Source organism: Cyrtonyx montezumae, unplaced genomic scaffold, assembly GCF_038088225.1.
Source record: "Cyrtonyx montezumae isolate F1298 unplaced genomic scaffold, pur_monq_1.0 scaffold_24, whole genome shotgun sequence".
NCBI classification, from domain to species: Eukaryota; Metazoa; Chordata; class Aves; order Galliformes; family Odontophoridae; genus Cyrtonyx; species Cyrtonyx montezumae.
Window position 1 is genome coordinate 11,495,257 of NW_027071981.1, and position 21,637 is coordinate 11,516,893.

The 21,637-nt window shown below is 44.2% G+C and overlaps 3 protein-coding genes across 6 annotated transcripts in view; all 3 read right to left on the minus strand.

The window, feature by feature from the left end:
* COQ8A (coenzyme Q8A) overlaps window positions 1-5,874 on the minus strand; it is a 34,137-nt gene extending 28,263 nt beyond the window's left edge. Inside the window, exon 1 of the mRNA XM_065739666.1 lies at window positions 5,855-5,874. The gene's annotated coding sequence lies outside the window, so the exon portion shown is untranslated. The remainder of the gene's footprint in view (window positions 1-5,854) is intronic.
* PSEN2 (presenilin 2) overlaps window positions 1-21,637 on the minus strand; it is a 93,696-nt gene that overhangs the window by 61,936 nt on the left and 10,123 nt on the right. For 2 of the 4 annotated variants that reach the window (XM_065739679.1, XM_065739680.1), the window contains exons 8-11: window positions 21,135-21,212; window positions 19,462-19,575; window positions 18,810-18,928; window positions 15,088-17,345 (exon numbers count right to left, since the gene is read on the minus strand). In XM_065739679.1, coding sequence (XP_065595751.1) covers window positions 17,190-17,345; window positions 18,810-18,928; window positions 19,462-19,575; window positions 21,135-21,212 — 467 coding nt within the window. In that variant the 3' untranslated portion in view covers window positions 15,088-17,189. Of the gene's footprint in view, window positions 1-15,087; window positions 17,346-18,809; window positions 18,929-19,461; window positions 19,576-21,134; window positions 21,213-21,637 lie in introns of those variants that run through there. The other 2 variants (XR_010622410.1, XM_065739682.1) reach the window with 2 other exon arrangements.
* LOC136050463 (uncharacterized) lies at window positions 5,908-6,603 on the minus strand. Its single transcript, XM_065739368.1, has one exon. It carries the CDS (start codon window positions 6,601-6,603, stop codon window positions 5,908-5,910), a length of 696 nt encoding a protein of 231 aa, XP_065595440.1.

Consider the following 21,637-nt stretch of genomic DNA (forward strand, 5'->3'; position numbering starts at 1 on the left):
ACCAACATTCAGAAGGCCTCACAAGTCACTTATGGCAAAAGACAGCTACTTCAAAATCCAGCACGAACAAATTTCCCCATAAATGGCTTGATACACAACAGAAGAGTGAAAAAATAATAGTAATGAAATACTTGGACGCTTTAGAAGTAAGCACAGTCTGCTTTATTTTAGGCACAGACACCAATGCAAAGTGAATGCTCCGGACCAACTGCTCTATTTACTTCTTTCTGGACGTTGTCAGGGGTCACACAAAGGCACAGTTACAGCCACATGCCTGGAATTAACAGCAGCTCTTTCTACCACGATCATGATCTAGAAATAATTCACTCACAATTAAGATCCTAGTGAGGGAGTGCATTCCCTCATTACAGACCACTTCCCCCTACTTTCCTCCACACATCTTGACACAATACACTAAGAAATTCTGTCCCAGGCACAAGTTTGTTTCCCACTACACCGAAGCAGTTTTTTCTGATTTCAAGGCCACTGCTTGCTTGCTTTTTTCCAAGACTGAGCTCTGCCACTGTTCCTAGGAAATAAGTATAAAGTTAGTTGCATTTACCTCACTCGCATCTCTTTAAAATGCACTATTCAGGCAAATAGAGATCTATGCTATTTTTAGATTTTTTCTAGCTGTGTTACATTGAGGCTGTGGTGACACTGGTTTGGCTCTATAACTGGAGAACACCATCCCTAGAATGGGGGACTGTCAAGCCACAAACTGCAGTTCATCATTTTGCCTTCCAGAAAGGTGGGCTTCTAGGTGCCAAAAGTGGCACGTTTTACTCCATTAACCTTTGATGCTGGAATTTTGAGGCTGCTTTTTTCCATTCAGCATTTTACCCAACACTGCACAGCAGCACTTACAGTTCAGGAACTGAAGTGGCACAGACAAAAGCAGCTGACTAGCTGTTCTTAGTGGAATGGATCAAAAGCTACCACCTAACTAATTTTATTTCACAAATAATTACGTTAATCCTCATCGATCCTATGGGCAACTACTGTGGCCCATCTGCCAGACACACTCATCCCCAATTCACTCAGTTCCAGCCACACAAAGCTTTTGACTCCTGTTCTATTATCTATTGTTTATGCATTGAGCAGTGCTTAGAATAAGCCACCACACTGCATCCTCTATATGGTTCAAAAGTTGCAAAAAACAAATCTAACTTGAATCACATGAGTAGTTCTGAAAAATCTGACCAAAGTTACTTCCCACAAATGAACACTTCATTCAGCAACGCAGGTGATGGTTTATTACAGTAAAAATGAAGCGTGACCACAAAATGCACCCATTAACCAGAGAATTAGGTAGATGTCTATGCTACATTGTAAGAACACACCTAACAGAACATCTACAAGTTGTACTTGCACCTTCATCTTTATGACAAACTCACACAAAAGCACAGTTCCCAGAGTTGACTGGTTCTGAGGCATCCCTGTATCGGTGCTGCCATGAAGCACCCCTTCAAAAACAGTTTTCCCACCATACCCACAATTTGTAGGAATTCAAACTTGCCATATTTATCAAAATGTAATACTAAAGCTCAGGTGATCAAATCTGGATGTTTGCACTCTCTCAGAGCCAGACAGTGGATATCACCAAAGGTCAGCTCCCTGCTGCATGCAGTCAGGATGCTGAACAGCCCCCAGCATGAAGTTCTGCACAGGTAACCAACAAGGCTGCCTGCTGATTCGGGTTGTTTGGGTTCCTCCCCCCCCCCTCCCGATCCCATATGCTCTCATGTTGTAATTGTCTTTCTAGTAGGTCTCCGAGAGCTACACAAAGTTCTCTGTTTTAGAAGACAGCAGACAATTTACCCAAAGTCACACAGCACCACAGTGTTGGAGTTGGGAAGAGAATCACTGTTCTGTTCTGAGCACAATCCATACAGTATACTTCCTCTTTAATGCAGAAAAAACTCAGATTCATGACCAGTTTGCTGAGTATCTTACTGGTATATTGTTAACAGACATATTTAAAGGATTAAATGATGCACCAGCAAAGGCTTTTAGTGAAAAACTTCTTAATTACAGCCTACTGAAAAAACTAGATACGCCCTGTAACTTTATTGTAAATCTATCTTCCTATGTGCAAGATAGACCTTTTCCTTATAATCCTTTTTGTAGAGAAAGACAGAACCACGTGTTTTGTCTCAAGTCATTATCTTAAGAAGTCAGGAAAAGCCACTCCACACATGCACCTTCAGGTGGCACAGGCACACTCTGCTCACTCAGTGAGCATAACCTTCTGTTATCACTGTGAACAGCAGGTCAAACACCACAGCCTCCCACTATTGATCCTGGAGGCGTACAGGTCTATACAGATCCCGTGCCTTTCAACCTTGCCCTGGAGACTAGGGTTATGATCAAATTTAGTAACTTACAAGACAGGCTATTCATAGACCCCTTAGTTCACATAGTTAGGGCACCAGTAATGCTTCTCCTTCTGGCTGTGTCAGAACCTCTCCGTAAGAAGAAAAAGAATATAGGATGCAACAGGAAGTCTGTAGGCAAAAGAGAATGCTTCAAGAAAACACAAATTGAACTTATTTTCACCAAAAAGGAGAAGCTTATTGGGAAAATGAAGATCAAAGGCAGTTATGGCTGCAGTGACTACGAAATGATGGACTTGAAGATTGTTAGAACAGCAGACAATGCATGGCACTACCCTACACTTTAGAATAGACTTTGGTCTTTTCATCTGCTGGGTAGAGTCCAATGAGAGAGAGCCCTGGAGGGAAGAGGGGCCCGAGAAAGCTGGCTGATATTCAAGGGTCACCACTTCCAAGCTTAAGAACAATTCACCCCAACAAAAAGGATTACAGATAAAATTGACAGGAGACAAGGCAGAAGAAAAAGAAAAAAAAGAAAAAAAAAGAAAGAAAAAGCATACAGTAGAAGCAAAGACAGGTAATCTGGGAGAAATATGGAGATGGACAGAGAATGCAGGGACAGAGTTATGAAATTTACAGTTCAAATGGAAATGGAATTGAAACTGGCCAGGAATGCCAAAGGAAACAAGGAGGTCTTCTACAAGTACATCCATTACAAGAGAAAGGTTAAGGAAAACGTGGGCCCTCTCCTGAGGGAAACAGGAGACCTACTCACAACAGTGGTAAAGCTGAGGTACTGAACGCCTTCTACGCCTCAGCAAGACTGGCTTTCAGAAATCCCCAGTTCCAGAGAGCAGGCTGAAAGGAGGGAGCAAGGAAGATGGACCCTGGGTGGAAGATGATCACACGAGGGAATACTTGAGCAAACTGGACATCCAGAAGCCCATACGGCCTGATGGGATCCACTCACAAATCTTTGGTCAAACACATCAAGTGCCTAAAGACTGGAGGAAAGCAATACGTCATTCCCATCTTCAAGAAGGATGACCTGGGGAACAACAGGCTGGTCAGCCTCACCTTGATCCCCAAGAAGGTGATGAAACCATTTCCAAGTGCATGAAGGGAAATCGTCAGACACAGTCAGCAGGAATTCACCAAGGGGAAGTCACGCTCAATCAGCCTGGTAAGCTTCTACAACAAAATGCCCAACCTGATGGATATGAGGGAGAGCAGTGGATATTATCTTCCTGGACCTCAGGAACCTCATGGTGTTCAACAAGGAGAAGTGCAAAGTACTACACCTGGGGCATAACAACCTCTGGGGCCATCCAGTAGCTCTGCAGAGGAGAGCCTGCAGGTCCTAGTGGACACCAGGTAGAATACGAGTCAGCAACATGCACTTGCTGCTAAGAAAAGAAGGCTGGGTATCACTGGCTGCATTAGACCAAATCTCGACAGGAGAGCAGAAGAGGCAAACCATTCCCTCTATTCAGCATTTGTGAAGCTGCACATGAAGTGCTGGGACCAGTTCTCGGCACTCCGGTACAAGAGAAACATAGACAGGACACATTGCACAAAAAAGAGTCCGACAGAGGGCCTCTAAGAGGGATCAGAGGACTGGAGCACCTCTCCTAAGAGGCAGCAGAGTTGGAACTGCTCAGCCTAGAGGAGCCTGAACAGAGATCTTATCATTGTGTATAAACACCTGATATATGTGTGCAAAGAGGATGGAGCCTGGCTCTTTTCAGTGGTGCTCAGTGCCAGGACAAGAGGCAATAGGTACAAACTGAAAAACAAAGGGTTCCGTCACAAAGCACTTCAGGAGTTCTCGGAAAGAAAAAAAATCACTTCACTTGCATGCAGCTTACTGTCCAACCTTTCTGCCTCTTTCCTAGTCCTGATCACCAAGCATTTCGATTGTATCAGACTGAAATGAGGATTTAATACTCCCAAAAGGCATAATTCAGGCAGCACAAGAGCTGTGACTAGAATACTACATTAGCCCTTTTACAGTACATTTGCTCAGCATATATATATATAAAAAGACAAACAAAAATCAGCGTATGACTGGTTAAAAAGGAAACCTGAATGAAGATCTAATCCACAGGCACAGAAAGGAAAAAAACAAACAGTAGGAACTGCAGACGCAGAATAAACACAGTAAAGAACTTTATAAGCAGAAGTTACTACCTACACAATGTAAAACAGCCTCAGGACCACGTCTAGTGCTACCCCTTATGCTGAGAAGTGCGTCAAACACTCCAGGTACACAATAACTGGGAATTTAAGATCTTTCCTTTAGCTCCGCACATCTTTACCAACTGACAAAACACAAATGCCTGGCAAACAAGGCGTGAGGAAACAGTCCCCCACTTGCCTGTAAAAGGACTGCTGGAAGACCAGATGCCAAAACAAGCTCTGTTCTTGCTGCACAGATTCAATACGAGCTATTATTAACCTGCTCTAAATATCACAAATGAAACAAGCAGAGTTGCATTACACGGCACAGAATTCTCCTTGACCGCAACAAAACAAGGTGATGAACACTCAGACGGTACTCACGTCAGGGAATTCTCCACATCTGACCTTTTCTTCTACTTATCACACCACTTTATTTTGGAAAGGGAGACACTTTCACAGCACAGCCGGTGGCCTATTTTTTTTCTGCTCTTGATTAAGACTGGCCAACATGCAGCTGTTTATTTTAAGCATATCTCATTCAAGGTTACTAAGGTCATTGCTAGCTGTAAGGAAAAAGCGTTTCCAAAAGGAAGAAATCAGTGCTCGGGTCTAAGAGTGAGCAGACCGGCGGGCACACGGGTCTCTGCTGAACTTCTGCTATCTATGCAAAAGAGGGGGACAAAGCAGTTATGACACGGAGGAAAAATTCAAGAGCCCCAGTGCTCTGTGGATGTGACGGCTCTGCTTTCAGCCTCCATCTCCAAGCAATTCCTGAACCCTTCCTGAAGCCTCTTCTCGATCCATTACTACTGACTTCGACCACCGCCTTTCCGCACCCGGCGCTAAGAAGCGTTTTCCACGCGCTCAGGGGATACAACCCAACCCAGCGGGGCAACCTGAACACGACCAACTCGAAAGACAAAGCTCAGAAGCCGACGGGTTCGCTCTTTTACAGGAAAATGAGAAAGCCGGGTTAGCAAAAGAAGAACCTTCCGCACCCTTTCCCTTTCATCTCCGCTCAAGCATCAAGAGTACGAGTTTTTTTCGTGAAGACTTCCTAGCTAGTTTATCTTTCCGCCGAGCGGAACGCGAAGATCAGGCTGCCGTCCCCCCCAGCTCGGCACGGCGGGCCCGCCGGATGCACCACGGGCACGGCGGGCCGCGCACCCCGCACTGTACCGAAGCGGATCGCGGCCGGGAAGGCCCGTTCCTGCAGCACCCTGCATCCCCACCGCGCCGCCGCCATTCCCGTCACGCGTCCCGCCGCAGGAAGCGCCGTCTCCCGGAGGCCGCAGCCCGGCTCGCCCCGCGCTCACCCGCAGCCGCCTCCGACGGACACCTCCGCACGGACACCGCTGCGCGCCCCGCGCCGTGTGCCCCGCGCTACTGTTTACCGTCGCATCCGTCCCCGGCCTCGGCCCCGCCCCCTCCGCGCGCCCATTGGCTCCTCCGCGCCGCTCGCCCCGCCCCCGGCGGAAGGTGCGGCGAGGAGCGTGCTGAGCCCGTGCGCGGAGCGGCCCCGCCAATGGCAGGCGGCGGAGGGCGGGGCGCGCGGCGGCTGCAGGGGGACGTGAGGCCCGTGAGGTCCGTGCGGCGGCGGCGGGCGCCGGGCGCGAGGCGCGTGTGGTATGGCACGGCGGGGCGGGGCGGGGCGGGGCGGGGCCGGGTCTGGCTGCGGGAGTGGCAGCGGGGACGGCGGCTTCCCGGCAGCGCCGCTTCGCGGGGCTCCGTGCTGAAGAAGCGTTTGTTCGGGGGCAGGCGCCGGCTTGCAGCGCGGGCCGGCGGTAACCGCCGTGCTGCCGGCTTTAGTCAGCGGCTTTCCCGCCCGGCTGATAAGCTGCGAGGCGTCCCGCTGCTGCAGGGCTGTGTTCGCACGACGTTTGGGGCTTAGGTCGTTTCTTCGTAGGTGTCCTCCAGTCGTAGAGTAGTTTACAGGAGTGACCAGCAAACAGCCCTGAGCTTTAATTTCAGCCGTGCTAATTGCTTGTTGTGGCCCAGCCTGTAAGCTAACCGGCAGCCCCAAACCCACACTGAAGGAGCGTTTCACGGCTGCACGCGTGTGCACGGGGCTCAGCTCACAGCCCATGAGTGCTCCCGCCCCATGCACTGGTTCTGAGCCCCCTGCACTACAGGGCAGCTATTGGATCCCTTACTTCCAGCTGCTGAGACCAAAGGTGATTTGGCTGCTATTTATGAACGCCTAAACCCTTGCTTAAACGTTACATACACTCCTTTATGTGTTTTGTTTTAGATTAAAAAAATATATATATAGCATTCTACCCAAGCCCCGCTCACCTACGTAGCTGAGCCATGAGAAGCACCCTGCCCAAAACTGAACAGACAGCTACAGGTACGTTCAGATAAACTCATCACCTGGCCACTGTCCGGACTGGAAAGAAGCCTCAGTCAGTGCTATAAAGGCTAAATTTGAACTGAAAAGGTTAAGGTACATTATTGGTTTCCTTGCTCTGCACAGACACAGTATATCTGAAATGTTAAGGCCGAATGTGATGCTATCATGTCTCAGCACCAGATGGAAATGAGACATGCTAGGTGATGCAAAAACGGGGCTTTAATAAGAGAGAATTTTGTCTCAAAAAACAATCAGTACTGGCATCTTCAGAAATACACATGAATTAACTGTTAATTTTCCCTCAAAGGAAGATAATCTTTACCCTCATCTGGAAATAGATGTATTTGAGATATCTTTCTTTAAAGTATGTTCTTTCATCTACAACTGTACTGAATTTGGATGCCAGCTCTAAGTTTCTGTGTAACACCACTTAATTTGCGTCAGCTCAGCATTAATTGTGAAATATACCTTACTCACTGTGCTGAGCACAGAGAATTCCATGGGTTTCTGCATGAACACGCTGTCATAGTTTGAGATGTAGGCAGAACAAGTGAAGGATCAAGCTCTCCCCATCTTTCCAAGACAGGCCTGGCTGGTTCGCTTCATTCCCATGTGGTAAACCATTCTTGCAGCTGCTATTTAATTTGCATCACACCTTCTATTGCCAGGCTTTCTGCATCCTTAAAAGACCCCTTGTATTTGAATGCAAGACAGGCTTCTTCTATACTTAGACTGGAGAAGTGAGAAGGGTCTGTTCTCTATGGAATTTGGAATGCAAAGAGTTGGGATTAAAAACCTGGACTGAAGCTGGCACAAGATGATACTTTATACTTTTTTTTTTTTTAATGTTACTGTTCAGTTCTGTAGAGAGAATAGGAACAAGACATCCAGGATTCAAAATCTGTAATCCAGAGGCTAATTTGTGGGATTTGATTGACTAACAGTGTTCACAATCCTAAATATAAAGGCAAATGTTGTAGGTTGTGCACAGGGAGAATTGTTCCATGGCAGAAGTCTTGCAGTGTTGCCACAAGCTCTGGAGAGTAACAGCAAAAGATAAAATACAATCAATATTTAGTGCTACCAATAATTAGGGTTATAGCTCTGAATTTGGGAAGGAGAGGCAAACTACTTCAAACATAAACCAAGGAGTCAAATATGAGTGATCTGTGTAATAGCCTAGTGGTTAACAACCCCCATGGGCTTTGGGAGATCCAAATTCAGCTTCCTTCTCTGCTTGTGAAAACTTTAAGCATTCCACCCTCACGCCGAGACTCAAGCTGTTATGCATATTCTTGCCTTCTACTCTCTAGCCTTTCAGGTATTATTATTCTTACTACTTGTTATGCTGTACCTGTTGGAAAAGCTCAGCAATAGGAAATGAGAATAGAGTACTCATCCATCCTTTCCAAGTCCCAGACAATGTACTGTCTTCCCTCATGCAAACTGTTTTCAGAGGCAGGACATGTGGATATGAATTCAGCAGGGGTCAGATGGGGCCACCCCTTCTGATTCTTTGTTTCACGTTAAAAGCTGTGGCACCCGTTGATGCCTTAGTGCCTCCAGTGTGATGTGGCAGCAGAATGAGGCTGTTACATGAGCTTGTTGCAGATCTGTGCAATGCAGATCTGAATTGACAGAGCATGCCCGAGCAGTTCTGTGAAAAATCATGTTCCTGAAGTTTGAGGGGTCTCTTGTTGGCCTCTAAGAACAAGATGCAATAAGAATTCAACCACAGTATACCTTGGTATATCTTTGGTACTATGACTCTCATTTGCTTCTCACATCTTATTCTATATTGTTACATTCAGTCAACTTTAAACATATTTTCTGCTTTATTCAGAAATGTGAGCACCTCTAGAGAATACTCAATGGAGCAGCTAGAAGTTATGGCTCTATAGCAGATGCTTTAGCATTGCCATCATATCTTTACCTTGTTTTGCCTGTTCATGCTTACAGAACAAAGGGCCTAATGATGTAATTTCGTGAAGTGAATAAACAGCTCTGCTGCAGATCTCGGTAGAAGCAGCAAGAGCAGCTTGGGGAAGAGAGAATCTAGGACTCTTTAAATGTGACTTCCAGCAGGCTCACTGTCATGCCTTGGGTGAGGTTGCTTTTCTCCTCCTCCTTGCTGTTTTCTGAGTGAAGTCTGTTTGCTCACCAGCTAGCAGCTCACTGCTTACTGAATGCCAGGGAACACCCAAAAAAAAGCTTGCCAGTTCTGATGCTGACTGCTTTGAAGAACTCAGAAAAAGCTGGCTTCTGTCAGAGCTTTGTACAAAGTGAGCCAAGTTCCCAGGCACAGGAGAGGAATTGGTCGGGCTGCCTCAACTTCAGAAAAACAAAGTTAGAGAATCAGAGCCTGGAAGGATCCTTGGGCCCCGCAGTTAGAAAAGTTCCCCTGCAATGGGAAATTAGTAGGCAGACTACTAACCTGCAGGAAAAAAAAAAAGTTAATGTATTCTCAATGAAGCAACTATTGGTCTTGTCATCAGGTTGATGAGCTGGACTATTCAGAGAACAGGCAGAAATCCTCTCCCATAGACACAGGACAGGCCCAAGCTGCTTCTCTGACCACAGTAAAATATGCGTCACCGTCCTTCTCCCACATTCACGCAGCTAACCACAAGGCAAAAACTACTTTGGAAACGCTTCCGTCAGTTCTTCCTCTCCAAGCAACCACCGAGGCCCAGATAAGCTACATCTTGGAAATCTTCACCTTGTGTTCACAGGTCTTTAGAGGGAAGTTTCTATAGGGCAGGAAGAACGTTGTATCTGCCTACATAGATTTGTGGTGTTCCATCAACATAACGCTGCAGTGACGATGAACTGGAACAGCTCAAGGAGAACTTACTGGACAGGTGGCTTGGTTTCAGTAGTTAACTTCTAAGTATTTCAAAACTTTGGCAGGTTTCAGTGACGCTGTTTGTACCATATGTTATTTACATGGCTTTATGGCCAAGAATGGGAGCAACAGCCTTGTAAAGAAATGAGATCCCTCTGACTTCAGTCAGTGGCAGATGCACATCCACTATCATCATAGGATCCAAATGATGAGCTATTTTTATAGCACTTCAGAATGTTTTGACTCCTGAATTGTGTATCTTCACCTCCAAACACTCAGGTTTTCTTTGTATTTGACCTTCTTTTCTCAATTCCTTCACTGTAAAAGGAAGGAGACAAGGCTCAATTTCATTTTATTGGTGCAAACTTTATTCCAAGATGATTTATCTCTCTTGAAAGGAGTCAGTGTGTCAGCTCTTGCAACAAATGTTTTCTGTCCAAGATGCAGTGCAGGGAACGGGACAGCTATTTCACGACTTCTACCTGTATTTTCAATCCAGGGCTCTCAGCAAACAGCCTTGCTCTGCATGGCTGGAAAAGGCAGGGGAGACCAGTGGGGCTGCTGGAAGGCTGAGGGCCCTTGCTAGGGGAAGGCAGGCAGGATTGCGGAGAGGTTATACAGAGAGCAGCTTTCATCAGAGTATTTGTCTTTAGAGCTGTATAGCTGCAGGAAATTTACTGTACGCTACTGACCTCTAATAGGAAGTGGGGGCAGGCCCACGAACGCTGGGATTATCTTTAATAATCAGGGAATAAATACCAGGCCTACTCTTCAGGCATTTTAGAGAGCATCCTCCCAGATTTCTCAGGGACACGAGAGAGAGTGCAACCTCTTTATCTTTCACCATGGTTTGCCCCTGCCCAACAACACACACGTTCTCTCTGTGCCAGATAATGTGATTTCTTCCCACTGGGACACATGTTGCAGACATCTCCTCTCAAAGTGGAAATTTACATGCAGGTATCTTTTTTTCCTTATGCTATGAAAGAACACAGAAGAAGTTGTTATTCTGTAGCTGGGGTGGTAACAAGTCACAACAAGCCGAAGTTACAAACATGTTCATCGCTGACAGAGGATGGCTGGAAAAAGTTGTGCAGCACACCACATTTACCACCACCCCACTTGGCTGTGGTTTGTGCCTGTCACTATTGCCTCCAAACTTTGCCACGTGGCTGCAGTGGACACTGGGTGCTTTGGAAAGTTGGAGACCAGCCCATGGGGGCGGAGGACGCTGAGGAAAGGACAGAGACAGGTGGCAAGACTGCACAAAGAGCACTAAATGGAAGAAAGCGATACTAGTCCTTGTATTTGGGTTGCTTGTGGGATAGCACACTTGGCTCCTGCCACCTTAGCAATTAATCCTATTCATAGGAAAGGCCAGGTTGGAAAGAACCTTGGAAAATCATCAGGTGCAACATTCTGTGGGAAAAGGGAGCCCAGATGAGATTATCTAGCACCCTGACCAACTGCGTCTTGAAAACCTCGTGATGGGGATTCTACCTTATCACTGGGGTGATCATTGCAGCGATGGGCTGTTCTCACAGTAAAGGATTTCTCTTGTTTCATGACAGTAGTTCTTTATTCCTGGACTAGGCAGATCCATTATTTTTGCTCACTCTAAATTGAGTTTGCTTGTATAGCTTAGTGCATGCTTTGCCTTTTCCTCCTGCCACCTGACTGATTTTACAAGTACCACAATAGAGCCCGCTGAAGCGTAGTAGAAAGATAATACCTTGTAGTTTCCAGGCAGGACTCACTGTACAGAAGTAACTAGTGAAGCCATTCACTCCTTGGTTAAACATGGAAACTAATTTTGAAGCTAGGCTAACAGAAGCAAGTCCCTCACCTGCATTTAGCTACTCTGAAGACCCTTAGATGAAGGACGGGAGAGTTTATCTAGAAGAGTTTCCACAGAATCAGTCTAAATGGGAAGAAAGAATGGAAAAGACAGGAGAGAGAGGGCTGTTTCAGAACATTTCACTAGGTTCTGAAGGATTTAGCCCGAAGAATTAGCATTAGTCATGGCAGTTTGATGGCAGATGGTAAGGCATGCTGCCCAACACAGCTGCTGCACCACCTTTGGCAGGGTATGGCTGCACAGCACATAGCTGCAGCACAGTGTTGCCCCAGCCTGGAATCACCCTCAAGACAACACGCTTTCTTTCACTGCCCCAAGAGCTGCTCTGCCTTCTGGCTTCCTGGCACTTTGACTTGCTGTTCCAGTACACAGCATGGAGCACGAGGGAGAGGACAAACTGGAGGGGTCTCCAAGCACCCATGTGGCAAACAGGCAATCCTCAAACTGTCCACTTGCAGGAAGGTGATTCAGAGTCCTAACAATGTACTTTTAGCAGTCAGTCTAAGCTGAATCACTGCTAACTTTGGATGCTGACTGACCCTTTTCCTGCTTTGTTACAGCTACTGATGCTATGCTTGAAGTCAGTTGAGGAAGGCTATGAAATCTGATCTGTAGAATCTATATTTGTGTCATCACAGCTGGAGAGAAGGATTCACTAGTGACTGACACGTATCTGAGTTCAGTTGAGGGGACACTCTTGCAGTTAACGCCTCTGGAAAGAATGACGTATCAAGAAGTGGTCCAGACATCCAGGTTAAGCCCTTCATTTGACCCTCAGCAACTGCTTCAACTCCTATCTGTAGAACAAAGCAGCAGGTAATTTTCTGCTCTGTCATGCTCTTGAAGCCTGGCTCCTGAAGAAGCACATGGAAAGCCTCACTGGAAGCACAGCAGAGTAATTTCAACATGCTCTGTAGCTGTACACTGTGAAAAGAGCTTGCCTTCAGGCACAGCAGCACCAAGAACCAGCAGTACAGGTTCACTCTCCCAGTCTGAACTCTCAGATGTTTCCAAAGGAATTTCTAGCCTGGAGGAGCCCAAGGTGTGGGATCAGAGATGTCCCTTTACTTCAGCAGTCCCTCTAGATACAGAATCTAATGATTAAGTGTGTGACTATATTCCATGCCATCCAGTCCACAGACTTTGAGAACTGTCACTCTAGTTTAATTGGTGGCCTGCTTTAACAACACCTTTAACATCAGTTCCTTTCCGGGAAGACAGACCTTGTCTCTGTTCTCTGCAGCAGAACTTCTATTTCATGATGGCACTGAGAAGTGCAGAGACACACCAGACAGCAAATAAGGTAATTTAATTCTTTACATAAGTGCTTTTGGTACAGCTTTATGTTCCCTGCTAGCCTTGATTTTCCCACCCTGTTTAAGTCTTTATAACTGCACTGCTGTGATAATCCTGGATGGAGAAACCCTACTTCACTTTTGTAAATCTAACCTGTGCCTCAGGTACGTTTTGTTTCTTCTAACCTTTTATTAATCCATAGGCCAATAGTGCACACATTGTAGTCTCTACAGCCAAATGCATTTGCTGGATTTCTGCTCCATTAGTTCTCCACATGACCCAGTTTGGATTGCTTGCACGATGAATTCTCCAAAATTAGTCACAGTGTTTGCCATTTTGGTCCTTGGTTTGCTCACCCAAATCACATAAGGCCAAAAATCACAGATTTTTTTTTCCATATTAAGGAAGAAAATCAAATAGTTTCCATGCCTCTCAAAACCTGAATATAATACTGCTGTAAGACTAATTATTAGCACAATATTTGGAAAAACAAGAATAGCTCTGATTACATCTCCAGGAATATCACAAAAAACATATTTGGTGGGGGCTTAAAGAGATGGTATGTGTTTTCTGGAATGGGAAAGGGGCAAGGAGCTCCTGCTGGAATAACCCTGTTTGCACTACTGTCATTAATTATTAACTATTTATTGGTACCTCAAAGCTGTGGCTTTAAAAATATCCAACTACCTACCTAGCTGCAGCCCTGGACACCTTGCTTGCCTTACATCAGTTCTAAATGATGACTTGAGTTCTTCCATAAATAGATACAGCTCTACACCAAGGCAGGGAGAATTGTAATTCCTTATATTTAGCTTTGTAAAGCTTGAGGATGGGTTCTGCATAAGTTAAAATGTTGGACTGGTTTTCCACACTTGCTGTTAACTCCTCTTAAATGCAAGTTAGCTGCAGAGTTGCTCAGATTTTATGTTGAGATGAGCAGGGGTTCTCCTTGAAATCATAGAAGCCAGAGATCCTGCAGAAAATAGGCCCAAAGCCTTCCCTACTCTGCCTCCGATTCTTCAAGTCCTGCAGGGCAGCAGTTAGGGAGCACTGGGCTTTACACCATTTATTTCTGCACTGTACCCAACCCCAAGTTGGCCTAGAAGTTGCCACATTGTTCAGGCTGCATTTGATAGGACTTAAACAGCTCTCAGTTCTGGAAAACTTCCACTCCTACTGCTTGGCCCCATACCTGGCTCAGGTTTCTATATCAAGGAGCTTAGCTAGTTCCACTTCATAGTCTTGATTTATTTATATCTTTTTAATACTGAGCGATAAATAGCACTGAACACTGACGCCTCCCAGAATGTGTTCCTGGACACCTGTCAAACAAATGAGCTGCACGAGGGGAAAAAAATAAACAGGTCATCTTCACTTAACTCCCTGACAGCTGAGGGCAAACATCTTGAATTTAGTGGGAAATGATAGAAAAACTGCAGCAATAAGATAGAGGAAGGAAGGCAGTAAATGCTGCATATCCCCCAGCATCAGGCAGGCTTATCACTGCTTACCACTGTTGCTGGATAAGGTTTCAGTCTTACACATCAGGGATTGTTATAAGCCCAAGCTATACTTTAATCTAGATGCGGTGAAACACTCATTTTAAACTGGGAAAATTCAAACACGTGGCACCTCCAATAGGAGGGAGCCTGCTTTGCAGGAGGGCTGGACTCAGTGGTCTCTAGAGGTCCCTTCCAACCCCTACAGTTCTGTGATTCTGTGACTTGAAGCTGTTGAGTGACACCTACATTAAGGTGAGCATCATCCTAACCTACCTGACAGCTGCATGGTTTCATGGAGGCATACCAGCAGGAACATTCAGGATTTCTCCAAGGTCAAACTGCAGTTTAACAGAGCATGCAGCAAGGTGAAATCAGTGAGTGCACAGAAAAGACAGACAACCATTTTGCTACACACAGACACACACACACTCAAGTTGCAAGATAGCTGGGCCCATTTCTCACATAGCCCCTGTGCTACATTTGGTCCTTTTTGAAGGACATAACGCAAATCCTAGGCCATCCTGGGAAACATGAACAGTACTTCTCTTTTATATGCAAGTGTAAATGTCCAAGAGATGAGAGATCAGCATTTTAAAACATCATTTTAAAACTCTTGTATGTGTGTATATACATACATATATACACACACTCACAGTGAATATATATTAGTAAATACATATAAACATTTACACAGTTAGAACCACTCCAGTATATACACACACAATATACCCCTTTACTCACAAAGCGAGTACATTTTGTTGCACTGACAGAATCCATTGCTCAGTCATCTTTTCAACTCTAAGTTACACAGAATTTGCTCAGTGAGGGGCCAATCTTTGTAAGCATAAATCTACATAAAACTCAAGCTCAGTTAATAATGAGAATCCACCCAGTTTCCTTCATATATCAACTTTCAGAAAAATAAATAATTTCTAACAATATGCTACTGCCCTGTTAAGCCAAGCAGGATTTCTTTTCTTTATATATATATGAAATATTTCATATTCTCTATACCATGCAATATCAAATATAAAACCATGATTACAAGTGATTGTATTTTGATTTGGCCCCATAACTGCTTTTGTTAAAAAGAAAAACTAATTTATATAAACCTTAAAAAACAAGCAGACAGTTTATTTCCAAAGGAAAATAGCTATTAGTAATAATTAGTTGTCTGCAATTTTTACATTCAAAATTTGCAAATGTAAGAAGTAAGAACAGCAAACTAAGCCAAGAGCAAAAATTACTTCTCCAAACTAAGACACACAACTCAAAAAAACCTTACGTGCTTTTTAAAGATTGCTTTGAAGCACCTACCTGATGTTCTTGTTAAAATATCAAAAAGTAGATTAGCTTAAAGAAGTCTACTGGAAAAGAACATTATCTTAAAAAGGCATACTTCAAAGCCTTATCTAAAAAGTATTCTCAGACCTGAAGTTCTGTATCTCTCAATGACACTGAATTGTTCAAAAAACCCTGCATAATGTTGCAATTTTAAACACTGATACTGATCAGCTGTCAAAGAAAACAGAGCTTGTTTGTCACATACTCAAGTAAGAAGAAGAAGGAAAAAAAAAAATCACAGAACTTGCCTATTGCTAAAAATGACCCTCAGAGTAGAAATAAAATGTTTTTAAAATCCAGAGGAAAAATAGTGATTAAGTAATAAGGGTAAGGTTAGAGACAGACCTGGTTTTCTTACTGGCAACACGCAGCGTGATCTGTTTTTCTTGTTTTTTAAATGAAGTCACTTGAGGCTGTGTCAATGTTTCCAGCATTAGTGGTGCCTTATGTAATGTCACAACGGATTCCTGTTTGCACCCCCTTATCTTGATACAAATTATGACAGTATTTTCAAAAGAGTTCCTTTTACATTAAATAGCTGTTCTAAAATTTGTAATAAAAGCTATTTAGACAACAGTACCAAAAACTAGGTAAACCAAGCTTCAATAGTGTAAGAGGACCTCTTCATAGAGGGAAGGGAAATCCTCCTCTGGAACAGTCACAATAATGTACAGACATGAGACCAAAGATGCACACAAGAAGTTACAGGTCAACCGATTTACTGGGAGCTGTGCAATAGTTTCCATGCTGAGGATCCAATCTGCTTAGCAGTCAGCCCTGCCTTCAGCTGTTAGCTGCCGTGGTGGATGCACTCAGGATCAGAAGCCTGATGTTCAGACATCCTACTGCTGACATCCCACCTGGAAACCTCCAGCCACGTCCCACTAGGGTCAGAACCAAGAGAGACAGTTGGGGCATTTACACAGCCTCGCCTGAGAAGCTGGGCATCACGCATCTGTTTAGAGCTCACAACTAGGTGTAATGCACTGCTCTGTTCTCTGCGTACTGCTGTGCTTTTCTAATTACTAACATGTCTGACTTTCACTACATGTGTGCACAACACATCAACAGTGTGAAGCGCTAACAATTCCAGAGCACAGTTAAACTTGACAGCAATTCCAAGGCTAAAACGCCTGAGCTTCTGGAAGCACAGATCAGACCCTTCGACCCTCGAATACCCCACACTACGTACAGGTTTCCTTGCTCATAAGAGCCACTGTGCACATTAAATAACATTTAAGTAATGCTCTGACATCTGCAATGAGCCAGGCTTTTCATCGGAGTCCGAGAGTTAGGAGTCCTGTGAAAAAGTTCAGCTTAACATGTAACTAGCTTTTCAGTACACATCATGTCACAGAGTTACTGTTTTCCTTACAAATATATGGCACTAGGTGAAAAACGTTATGACTTATTCCAAACAGTGTACCATACTTCACAGCAAAGCTTAAAAAGAATTCTCCAACTCCCACATCTTCTAAATATACAGCTGGTGGGAGGCCAGGGTGTCCATGAACGGTCGCACAAGGTTGTCTGTCGAGAAGTAAAAGATCAAGCCAAAGGTGATGGAGATGGGAAGAGCAGGCAACGCTTTCTTAAAAACAGCCAGCAATAAAAGAGTTAAACATAAACCCTGCCAGAGAGAATAAAAAACACAAGGAAATAAATTAGTCCAGAAACTTGTTATTTGTCATAACAATCTAACATGTAAGGAAGCTAGATACACTGTACAGAAATTGAAGCCTACTGGAGCTACCACTGCAATGAAATAGGTTTCCCCCCGTCTCCATCTTTCTAAGCAGCTGGACAAGTATTTTCTTCAGCAATCTGGAGCACAGCTCCAGAAATTAGTGTACGCAGCTTGTGCTGACATGAGAGATTAATTTACTTCCAGATTATTTTACATTTTATTCTACCCCGTTCCATAGCAATTACTGAACCAGCAGAGAAACCATTTAGTCCTGCTGCACTGTGGGAGCTTCTCTGGATGGCTCTAACACACAGCAGCATGCACTTCTAACACCTTCATGCATTTCAAGGTCTTTTGGGGAAAAAAAAAAAGGAACAAAAAATATCCCACTGCTGTTCTTCTGACTGGATTGCTTATTCCAATAAGTGAATTCTGGTTTTATTTCATAGCGGGCCAAAATCCATCTCTTAAAAAGATACTTGGGAGCTTTTAAAGCTTCGGGATATACAGTACAGTTTGATAAAGTGTATTTAGGTGTGGATTACTTCTCTTGTCTGAGCCCTTTTGTCTTCCTTTATGATGATGAACCTTCAGAGACATCCACTAGCTAAGGATCAGCAGGTGGGACTTGATTTATTTTTAAATCAGCGTTTCTGAGCCCCATGGTTGGCTACAATCCAGCTGGGCCTACGGTTCTGTTCTTCACACTCTGTGGACCATATCTAGCCAGTACCTACACCACAGTGTAATTAAAGGATGTGCCCAATGCCCAGACACTGTAAGGACAATTTTGGAACCAGAAAGCCACAAAGCACCAGAATTATGAAACTGAGAAGAACAGGACAAACTTAACAGCACCTTAAAAGATACAGAATATGGTATAAGGGCTGATAGACAGAGGAGAGCTTTCCCCATAGTAAAGGGACCCTGTGTTGGACCTGAAGACATGGAGAGAGGCAACTGTATAGGTGTCTCTGACCTATGAGGTAGAACATATCAGGAAAGTTAGTCAACACACTATCTGAATTAGGTTTCTAGTTCTAGTGCTGAGAGTCACTGTAATTCTCTGTCCCTGGGGTCTAATCAGGAAAATGGAAGCTCAAGAAAGATACAATAATTCATTTTCTTTTGTCTTCTAGAACTTGCCACTGCTCTTCTTAGTTTCAGCAAGGACGTTGTTGTAAAGAGCTAGTTAGTGTTAACGATTTTCTACCGAGGTGAAAGCTCAACAATGTACAGTCGTTAGATCTAGGCTAGGAAGATTCAGGCTAGCACCATGGGTGCTTTCACCTGAGTACACAGGACATTACCTGGAGTGACTTCACAGTCCTTAGCTGTTTAGCACAGTGGTATATTGCCAGAAGTACAAACAAGACTGTGATAGTTTTTAAAAACTTGCTCACTTACTATGAGAATGGCTACAAAGCAGGCCAGTGTAGTATTCCAGTCTCCACTAGGTGTGGCAGCTGCTTTCCCAACTAGCACACTGTAAAATATGAAGTCTCCAAGGCCCAGTTTCACACCCCCTGCAAGAAGTGGAAGGGAAAGAAAACAAGTCTTACTTCTCCTGTTTTGCTTCCTCCTGAACCAAGTCTTGTTCCCTGGGGATCAGGTGAAGGTTGCTAGTCCTGGCTACCAACCAAGCTGAACCTTCTGTGTTCTGCACAGAGGTAAAAGGGATTACCTCTACAGATTACTGAGGAGGCCGAGACTTCCAACTCTTCTTCTGCAGTTATTTTTACATAACCTAATTCTCAGAGGTGCTTCCTTGTGCTGCCCTCCAGCTGAGGAAGCGTGGAGAGAGAAAGGGGGAATGCAACGGGAAGAAAGAACTGCTTAAGTTGTCTGCATAGCCAAGGTATGTCACTGGAACCACAAACCCAGAACAGATACTACAGCAGCAAGAAGTAATACACAGTTAAGACCTTAGCTCCTCAGCAAGTCACAGTTTTTCAAATAAACTGCAATAGACCCAAATGAGCTACAGTTTAACCACTGAGTAAAAATGTCAGGCTCTGATCCTGACTGCACAGAAAACAATGCATGAAGCTTCTCTTACGTTCCTCCTCCTCCATTTCCTCTAAAGCAATGGGATGGCTGGGAGCAGGGCTGCTTGCGTCCAAAATCTGAGAGTCCGAGTGTGAAGTGCTACTGTGGTTCTCTCTCCCATCTTCTTGTTGGTTCCATAGAAACAGTCCAAGAAAAAGGAAAAAAAAATACACAGAAGCAGCTCAGTCATAATTCAGTGTATTTGATGAAAACATGCATGTTGTTATTTGAAACAGTCCAGACAGCTGCATGTTCACAGCTCACTTGGCTGCTATCCAGGAGTCCAGTGGCCTAAACAAGTGAGGAAATGCACAAATCTAAGCATTTATCTACCAGTCATTAATGACAAAGGGAGTTTTCACCTCAGTTCCCAATCTGTGGATCAAACTGTCATACGTGCTAGCATCTGCAGTCTGCACAGGCTAGAGTGACAAGTGAAACTGAGTACAGATAGCACAAACTGCCATGTTGTTACTTCTTTAGGGTGGAGGTGCTCAGGTACTGTGACAAAGAATGGATGACTAGGGGAACAGCCATTTATGAGAAAAGTTCTGTCCTGAATCACACCGACATTGGAGCTGGCTGTTCATGCACAGGTAAGTAGACATATTTCCTTCTTCACAGGTTTGTTTGTTTTTAAATCCTGTTAAACATATCTGAACAATCCCTGTTGTCTTTCACATTCACACTCAACAGTGCTTTTAGATGTGTCTGGTTGGTGAGACATTACTCTAGCTGACAGTTACTATTTTTCAGAAGCACTCATACAAACTTTCCAGCCTGACAGGATGCTGCTGCTGCAAATGCAAGCAGACCATGACCTGGGACACACACAGCTTCCACTGAGGCATTCAGTAAACCCAACAGTGTAGTTCACTCCTGCTCTGTGCTAGATTTAAAAGCAGAGTTACGTCCTTGTGGTCTGCTAATGTCAGCTACTTTACCCTGAAAATAAGCAGTATGTTTCTTTATCAAACCTCAGAATGCAGTGTATTTCTTTAGCATAAAAAGCTGCTCTGAAGTGCAGTAGGACCAGATAGGAAATGCTTGCAACACCAGAAGTCAGATTTTATTCAACCACTCTCGAAACTGCAGTTTAATTTGCATTTCAAGAAGGTATAAGTGGCAGCACAAACTGACACAGGATCAGCTAGAACATTAACTTGGAACACACCAGCTACTGCTGTGTAAGGGCCCAATTGTAATTGTAAGCATGTTCATTTTCTCTGTCAGAGTAAGCCAAGTTGAACTTAGAGCTAGGTAAAAGCATATCTGTTTTGTGGCGATTGTCTGAACACAACACTCTGAAACGCACTCAAGCTCACCAGTTCATTGGCATTATTGTTATGAGCCTGTGTTGCAATTAACCATCACCAGCTGGTAAAGCTGTTAAACAAAAAACCCAGTACCCACATCCACCTTTGACTTCAGTACATCTCAGGATGTTTTTTTGTTTGTTTGAATAAAGGCAGCCTGAATACCAGAACTCCCAGCATCATCTAATGATCTTTGCTGCCAGTTCAAGGAGTGGGCTTTAGAACACCATTAAGTTCTGCAACTAATGTCGCAATACAAAGAAGTGTGTCCTTGGAGATTCTAGGGCTTGCATTTACTTGCAGTCTCAAATGTACGTATTAGTTCCATGGGCCACTGCTCTAAATAGGAGAGTGAACACAAGCATACCTGCATCCCATGTCTGCTGGCTTTGTCCTTTTGCTGCCACGTCTGGTTTTGCCATTCCAACTGTCCATATCATAGCAGCTAGAAGAAAGAGAATAAGTTACCAGCTGTTTAAAACACTGGTCACTGTAGCCCAGAGTGGCTAAGTATTTAGCTATCCCTGAAAATATAAACGCTTCCCCCTGTAAATGCTGCTGGCTTTCAACTGGATTACCTAGTTCCTTAGAAGGCAAGGTCAGAGAGAGTTAAGGCAGTGCATCCATTCAATTTTTTAAGAGAATCTCAGAGCACGAGTCAGTATTGTCTTCTCTATAGGCTGAAGAAAGCAAAAATACAAAACAAGGGTCCTCATCTTTGTTTTCCTCCTGGTTTCTGTCTCCGCTGTTCAAAGGGAACAGTTACAGGAAATGATGCTAGTACAAACATAACCAGAGGGTAAGTTAGATGGCATACTACTCCCTTTTCTGCTAAAGGTAAACCACACAAGCAAAGGAGATACTGGAGCT